General features: G+C 33.8%; 1 protein-coding gene and 1 long non-coding RNA gene across 2 annotated transcripts; one reads left to right on the top strand and one right to left on the bottom strand.

Moving 5' to 3' along the window:
- Nucleotides 1–749: 749 nt before the first annotated feature.
- LOC127869076 (uncharacterized) lies at nucleotides 750–2,351 on the top strand. Its single transcript, XR_008044392.1, has 3 exons — nucleotides 750–779; nucleotides 1,120–1,209; nucleotides 1,846–2,351. It is a non-coding gene; the product is annotated as an uncharacterized LOC127869076 (long non-coding RNA).
- Nucleotides 2,352–3,828: 1,477 nt separating this feature from the next.
- On the bottom strand, nucleotides 3,829–7,431 carry LOC127869075 (P2X purinoceptor 7-like). The gene is made up of 4 exons (XM_052411364.1): nucleotides 6,535–7,431; nucleotides 5,757–5,893; nucleotides 4,990–5,232; nucleotides 3,829–4,395 (listed from the first exon to the last, which is right to left on the bottom strand). Exons 3-4 carry the CDS (start codon nucleotides 5,224–5,226, stop codon nucleotides 4,126–4,128), a joined length of 507 nt encoding a protein of 168 aa, XP_052267324.1. The 5' UTR covers nucleotides 5,227–5,232; nucleotides 5,757–5,893; nucleotides 6,535–7,431; the 3' UTR covers nucleotides 3,829–4,125.
- Between the last annotated feature and the right edge of the window lie 1,149 nt (nucleotides 7,432–8,580).

Raw genomic sequence — 8,580 nt, 5'->3', positions numbered from 1 at the left:
GTTAATTTCCTTGTGAATGTTTGATTGAACAAAAAAGCATGTGCATCAAATCAAGCAGAATAATAAATCATAACTTTTGTTTAACGGTTAATTTTTTTTTATTTAAAGTACATCTCTTTTCTTGCTTTAATTATTTAGATTTTTAAAAATTAATATTTCATTGATTTTTCTTTATTTTGGGAATGGAGCCCGGGCCTATTGAATTGGGAAAATGTTTCCTGACTTGGGAAATCATGAGCTTTTTTGATATATTATAAATTTTCATCTAATTTCCATCTACAATTCAAATGTTTGTTATTTTGCAATTGTATCAGCCATTATTCAATAAAAAAAATGCTCAAAAACAACTCCATATTGGGAATTGTTTACTTCTATGTGGGAAAATTTTCTTCTTTTTGGCCCCTTTTCTGCCCCAATATAAGCCGAAAAAAAAACACACAATCAATTTGGATTTTTTTAATTATCAAGATAATAACATCATCAAAAGTTATTTGAAGCTGAAAAGTATACCTTTTAAAGTTTACACTTATAATATAGGAAAATAACTGGACATTAAATGTATTTTTTAAAAATAATTATTTCAGTGTAACAACCATAACTGCCACAGAAGGCAAAAGCTCCTCAGATTATGAGACCACAATGACAGCACCTGGAACTGACATCAGTCATGCCGGTGGTACAGAGGTGATAGGAACTTGTACCACGGTTCCTTCAGTGCGGAAAAAGAGCCATGGAATAACATCCAACCAAAAGTTTGCCTCATTCACAGACCCTTTTAAGTAAGCAAAATGTTATACAGTAAATCATTGTTAAAAAAGTGTTTTTGTGAACAATTATCATAGATAAAAGTTGTTCTTCAAAATGTGTTGCATACCTCATTCGCCTCTGTTTTTTTTCAAGAAGGCTTGTTACCAGTAACTGGTACTGTATCATGAGTATAAATAATTCTACATATACCAGCTTTCTCAATGAAATGTAAACACATGGTTATCAGAACTATAATTCAGTTCATTAGGATGGATTCATCAACTCGAAATTAATTAAACAAACATGCATTTTGATTTGGATATACGAACAGTGACAGAAAACAAAATTGGAGTGTGTGTCTCTTATTAACAGCCTGTCCATCGATGTCACAAATATTGAGGATGAGGATGAAGATGAAAACGACTCGGACTATGAACCTAGTTTCAGCTTTGAAGCTGTCTTGTAAGTTCTAACAGTTTAGTTTTTGCTGAATATCATATATTGTAGGGAATGATACAATATGTTATATTTAAACAGCCTTTTAAAGGCACACTTAATTAAAACTAAGTGATACATAAAATTAAAAACTGTTTATTGCTTAATGATTACATGTTTAATTACGCTTCTCTGTTGAATAGTTAAATATATTTGCAGAGTACACATATTCAAATCATAAAGCTATTTAGGAGTCAAAATAACATAAATTGTACAGTTTAATCCTCTAATTACCTGTTTAATATATATTCCTTTCATTAATTATTTTTTAAGCTGCATTATGAATTTACAGAGTTGTTTGAAGTGAAAGCAATGCTTCCTGGTTGGCAGACACTTTTCTCAATCAATGTTTAAAATGATATAGACAAACTTTCAAAATAATAAATGAGATTGATTGTGAGATTTTGAAAACAAATGTATAATAAAGGGAATGTATTTGCCTAATTCAATATTGAGTAAAACCTTAAACATTACATATTTAACAAATGTATACAAACATGTATAATATGTTAGTTATCTTATAGGCTTTTCCTGCAGAACTAAAGTTCCAGATTCGATAAAATGATAAATGAATTTTTAGGTTTAATGCCGATTTTTTTTCAGACCAGATGATGTTAACCAAAACTATGAGGAAGCAGCATTTGAAGAAGAGGCATTTGGAAAAGATGGTTGTGATGATGATGCTGATGCAGAAGAATAGTCTGCAGATGATGACCCTTGTCCTGGCATTCAAAGGCTAAAGACTGAGGCAGACAGTGTGCACTTGATAGGTTCCGCTGTCTGTTTTGCATATGTCTCGGCAATCTTGTCTCTAGCCCGTATTAAAGTGATGTCCTGTTCAGTGACAGGATGCACAGATCCAACCAATATCTGTGTCACAGATTATTTTATTGGATCAGCGTTGTATCTCAAATGGGTAAGATAAAAATCAATCATGCATTAAAGAAGGATTACAGATATAAAAGGAAAAAAGTCATTGCTAGCTACATGTTGTAAATTTATTACAACCTTCAAAGCTATATGCATCTGTACAGCAAAAAAAGTGAGTCCATGTACCTATTCAGAAATCAGACTTGTTATGCCCCCCCCCCTTCAAATAAGAAGAGATGTATTGTTTTGCACATGTTTGTCCGTTATTTGGTCTGTCCACCAAATGGTTTCCGGATGAGAATGAAGTCCGCACAGGCTAATCGTGGAAGACACTTTAACCCTAAACAAGATTTTTGGTAATAAAGGACTTCCTTTAAACGAAAAATACCATAAAAGCGGAGTGTTTTTCCAGATTAGCCTATGCCGACTGCACAGGCTAATATGGGACGATACCTTACGCACATGCATTATGCCCAGTTTTCTCAGAATGCGACGCATATATAAATTGTTCTATGCAGAAATGTTTATCAATTACATAAAAGTTAACACAGTTTGAACAAACTGCTAACAATACAACATACGTGGACTTATTCACACAGAAAATAGTGTAACTAATTAAATTACAAACAAGTAAAATGGATATACGAAATAAACAAGGAATGTTGGTGAAACATGTCTTCCCCCTAAAATGTCCATACAGCTGTTATATGTTATGTGTTATAAAATTGAAAGGCTAAAATATGACTTTGACCTCTGAACAGAACTAGTTACATGCAACTTCCATACCAAAGTTGAGATTTATCACTAAGACACACACTTAGACACAATACATATATATATTGAAATTAAAATATGACTTTCACCTTTGGTGTATCAATACAAATGGATACTTTTGTCTTGTCATAAACAAAAATTATACAAAATGTGAAGACGGAAAGTCAAACAGAACTTTGCAATATCACTCATACAAGGGTGTCATATATCATGTCGATAAACACCGTTATACACATTAACAATACAATTTTTCTTGACCTTGAAGGTATTAACGCCAAAATCAATATGGTCTTATTGATGAATGCAACACCTATACAAATTATGAAGTGGGACAACAGAACTAATGACCACACTTGGACAAGGCTGTCACAGAAAGTTATTTAAATGAACCTGTGACCTTAACTTATGAGGTATCAATGCCAATATCAGTGTCTTGTTCCAGCGGTATAAAACAACTACACCAAATTCAATAATTAAGTTGCAATAAGAAATTTGGTTTACAACAAAAGAGACTGACCGACGTGAAAGCTTAATGGACCAATTTATTACATAGTTTGCAAGTTTGCAATCTTACCAGAGACAGTAAGGCAACTTAAATAAACATAAAATAAAAATACTTTGACTCAGTGCGGGAACCGAATTTTGAAGGCCTTTGCAAACAGTTTAGATACAGATGATATGACACAGAACGTGGCGTCTCATCAGGATCCAAACTGTTTGCTATGCTGATAGTATTCTTTAAAAAAATCAATGAAAATGCTAATTTTAGAAATTCAGCAGACCACATTTTAGCAGACGACAAATTTCCCAGGATGTAAAGGGTTAACATTATAATATTGGGAGACACATTTACAACACAGAAAATTTGTATTAATTTTATAATTTACCAAAAATCACTATTATTAATACTTTATTATATTGTTTTATTCAAAATGATAATGTTTCACAAATAAAAAGTTGATGATTTGTTGTTTTGCAATACATGACAGGGCTTTTTTTCTTGATTTGGGAAAGGGCATGGCCTTCAATTTTGGGGAAATTTTTTTCAACAAAAATGAAAAAGGGGAACACATTTCCCAAAGTAAGCATATTATTTGGGGTAAAACGCATGATTTTTTAAAGAAGTTTCCTTAGGGAAGGGGCCTTTATAAGGCCCTTGTTACAGAAGGAAAACAAGCCCTGCATGACCATAATTCAAGCTGATGCCTTTCAAAGCTGTAGGGTTAATGTCACACCTTTTCAAACAAGACGGGCAGGAACAAAACCCACATAAATTTGGAAGGGGTTAGGGTACTTGTCTCTGATCGCCCAAACACAGCATGATGGAATAACTCTTCTGTTGCCTACTCCAAGCCTTCCATGTGCCCACAGTATATATTGTCTGTAGGCAGCATGTCTGTTGGCCTTGTGCGGGTCCTCTTCATCAGCATCATCCAGCAGAAGAATGTCCCTTCGCTGCAGTCTCGCCAGTCTCAGTACTGCAGGGTCCAGCACAAGAACTGTGAAGTCCTAAATTAACAACTTGACAATTAATTTCAAAATCATTATTGTCTCATGATTTGTAAACATACACACATGCAAGTGTTATTGGTAATTTGTAGCCATTTTTAGCTCATTCTTTTTTGAGAAAAAAAATTATGAGCTATTGTCATCACCTGAGCGTTGGCGTCCGGTTAAGTTTTGTGTTTAGGTCCACTTTTATCATATAGAATCAAAGCTTTTGCATTCAACACTGGCTGGCATTTTGACAGAATTATGTGCCCTTTTTATACAAAGAAAATTAAACATTTTGTTAAGTTTTGTTTTTTGGTCCACTTTACTCATAAAGTATCATAGCTATTGCTTTCAGACTTGCAACACTCGCTAACTATCATAAGCGGACTGTACATGACAAGTTTCATAACTCTGGTTGGCATTTGGACGGAATTATTGCCCTTTTTCAACTTAGTAACTTTGAATATTTGGTTAATTCTAAAGTATCAAGGCGATTGCTTTCGAACTTCAAATACTTTCATACTATCATGATCGATCTGTATCTGGCAAGTTGACATAGAGGTCATGTTCTTTTATCATTAAAACCTTTAGATAACATTTGTCACTTACAGGCAGTAGAGAAAAGCAGTGTCTTGGCTCCCTTTCGCAGCATATTCGCTCTGCCTGGGTTGGCATTTCCCTGCATTTTCCACACACACACCAGTCTGGTGACTCAGCACCCTCAGGTGGATGGTATCCACCTTCACCCCTGGCTACTGGCTTATGAAAGTCCAATATAAGACCAGGGTTCTCATCTAGGACCCCCAATATTATTTCCTCAAGCTGTTCTCTTGGCATGGTCTTCATGTCTTCCTAAAGAAAAGAAAAGAAACTGTTAGAAAATAAACAATAATGTTATAAATAGTAATTAAAATTGGAATATCATTTTTAAAACTAGAAATGCGTTCATTGAACACGGATGCCTTGCTGACTGCCATTGGTAGCAGAAATAGACACTTTCCTGATACGCTCCAGACAAAATCCAAGTGCCAGTATTAAAACTTTAAAATGGCACTTACTCAAAGAATACAATGTAGTTATATTATGTTTTTCTTGCACGAAACTTCTCTTTAATAAATTCGTTTACCTTATGATGTGAAAAGTTAATGTAATTTTTCAAGTTATGCTTCAGGCAAACTAAAAGTATACAAATTTGCAAAAGGCGATAGGTAAAAATCTATAAGAGGTATAGTATGTTTCCTTTGCATTGCACTTCTTCTCAGTGATATTTTTCAGTCTAAAAAGTTCATAGACACTATAATTCACAGTTTTTTAGGTTATGCTTATCACAAAACTTGAAGATCAACTGCACATATTATGTGCTAGTTAATACTTACTCGAAATCTGTCTTTCCTTGTTTGAATGACAGAAAGGGCAACTTCATCCCTATTTGGATCAGCTTCCCGAACAGATTTTTTGCCTTTTCGGGAAGCCGGACCTTTGCCCTTTCCTCTGCCCCTTCCTCTGCCACGAGCTGAAACATTTTGTTATATTTAAAAAAAAAATGGATGAACATATTTCTTGATTTTGTGGTGTTTTCTTTTTCGTACCATTTGACATACGACTATGTATGTCCTATGTATTTAAAAATACCTTAAATTTTCTTTGAATTTAAGTTTTCACCTACAAAAAAAACTAAGTTGTATATTAATTATTTTTTTTACAAATGATGCATGTAGCAATTATAATTCACTGCTTTTGAATAAAGTTTGAAAAAGTCAAAAGGCATGTGTACAAAATATTTTGTTCACGAATTTCCGTATATGGTGAAAACCAGAAGTCGAAATTACCTGCCATTGCCAAATATAAGGGGTCCAAATGAAAATTCTTAGGGTCAAAACACTAAAGTAATTTTAAATGTGTTCTTTTCTGAATGTTTAATATTTTGTTATAGCTTATTTGTCATATTCATGGTTAAAAAATTTCAAAAAAGCATTATTTGTAGCAACAAAGATCATTTCTTGTCATTTTTGCAGGATTAAAAACGGAAAAAAAACTGCAGTTTACTTGCATCAAAACGCAGGTTTCTGCTTCAGTTGAAATCCCTGTTATTGTCCATAAAATTGACAAAAAGGGACCACCGCCAAGTTTTTTTAAGCACTTTCCTATATATACCTGGTCGAATTGGGCTCTCTGTGGCACTTGTGCTTGGGGATGCTCTTCTTTGGGAGGCTCTCCTTTTTCTTAGACGCACAGGACTGTCAAAAATGCTGTTTGAGCTTGATGATGACGTCTAAAGTGAATATAGAAAGATAACACATTTTAATAACATTTGAATCAGGTGACCAAACTTTGTGGCACTTGTATTTGTAGAATGCATGCTTCGTCTGACAGCTTTTCTAGTTGTACATGTACATACTTCTTCAAAACAGATATTTAAATGCACCAAATTCATGAAACCATATTTATTAATTACCAACTTGCTCTACTTTACGGGTATATAAACGATTTATACAACCGCTAAATTAGACGATGCCTATGAAGAAGCATTTTTCTAGACATAAGAACAGGGTTTTTTTAATTCAATGTCCGAAAATATATGGACACCGACGTGGAATTGACAGTTGCAATAAGTTTCTTTAAAATTAGTTTGTCTGCAAAGTCGTAATTACAATCAAGGCAAAAGTTAAGTCAAGAAAATGAAACATAAACTAAAGCAAGTATGCGTGATGCAATTCCATGTAAAACAAAATATTGTAACACAAAAATATCTTACCGAACTCATGTTGGCTTTCTTTGTTTACGAGGAAATTGTGTTGTTTGCCCTACGTCATCAATATATGCGTACTTCACGAAAGAAGCCGAGGAAAAGCGGAGATCGCGAAAATGTACGGAAATTGCAAAAATGTAAACATTTCTTCAAATTGTGAAATGGATATATCTTCCATAACTCTTGACAACGTTGCACCTAAGCTGTGGTATTATCATTTTTTATGCAAGAGTAACTGAAATGCGTTAAAAAATAGACCAGTTTTTATGCATAATAATTGGATTTGCCACCTTATACGAGACTTTAAAGGGATCTTTTCACGCTTTGGTAAATTGACAAAATTGAAAAAAATTGTTTCAGATTCGCAAATTTTCGTTTTAGTTATGATATTTGTGAGGAAACAGTAATACTGAACATTTACCATGGTCTAATATAGCCATTATATGCATCTTTTGACGATTTTAAAACCTAAAAATTATAAAGCGTTGCAACGCGAAACGATTGAATAATTTGGAGAGTTCTGTTTTTGTCGTTAAATTTTGTGAAACTACGAAGATTGCTTATATAAGGTATAAAATACGTCAAGTATGTGTACTCGGCGGAATAGCTCAGTAGGCTAAAGCGTTTTTACTTCAGGACTCCAGGGGTCACTGGTTCGAAACTTGGACCGGGCAATGTTCATTTCCTTTTTTAAATTTTATTCTCGATTTTTTACTGGAGCTGTTACGATAGAATGCTTACATTTATCGATATAAAGCATTTAATGAATAAGTTAAAAAATGCCAAAATCTGTGAAAAGGCCCCTTTAAATATTTATAAGAGACTGATTTAATAAGGTGTACTAACGTATACTAAAAACAAATCACAACTGCATACATTAACAAAGACAATGCTGAACGCTTTCATAACTATAAAATGGCATCAGGATTAAGTATCTGAACCAATTTTACTATAGCCGACCTTCGCAATGGAGTCCATCCGTAAAATCGTAACAGGTTTTCACACGACCACCCGCACGCCCTTGCATTTCGAGAATCGTTACCTGTGCGTTCGAGAGACATATTTTTTATTCACGTTTATTATCACTGTTTATGAGCAATGAAATGTTTAAGGGATTTATTTGTGTTTGAAATAACCGCTAAATAAGATAAAGATGCAAAAATGTTAACTCCTAAAAATTGTACGATATTTTCATAAGAAATGTTGACATTGTGTGACTTAAACTGTACGACAAGTGTTTAATGAGTCAAACATGTACATCTGCTTTATATTTGTGATATATATTAAGAAAACGGCAATTTTTGCAATATTTGGAAAATGACAAACAACTTTTTATATTCCTAACCGACCTACATTGTGTCCGATTTGTGCCAGCTCATATGCAATAGCCAGCCCCGCCATTCCAGCGCCGACGACTTGTACGTCCCGAACTTGCCATGGCTCCACCTTTT

The sequence above is a fragment of the Dreissena polymorpha genome, chromosome 2, assembly GCF_020536995.1.
Source record: "Dreissena polymorpha isolate Duluth1 chromosome 2, UMN_Dpol_1.0, whole genome shotgun sequence".
Taxonomy (NCBI): Eukaryota; Metazoa; Mollusca; class Bivalvia; order Myida; family Dreissenidae; genus Dreissena; species Dreissena polymorpha.
This window is presented reverse-complemented; position numbering and strand designations above follow the sequence as displayed.

Bases quoted from the DNA above. Each gene is read 5' to 3' on its own strand.
- LOC127869075 (XM_052411364.1), bottom strand. From the start codon at position 5,226: ATGAAGACCATGCCAAGAGAACAGCTTGAGGAAATAATATTGGGGGTC. The intron at 4,396-4,989 runs GTAAGTGACAAA...TTGTTAATTTAG, and splicing joins ACTGCTTTTCTCTACTGCCT to GACTTCACAGTTCTTGTGCT.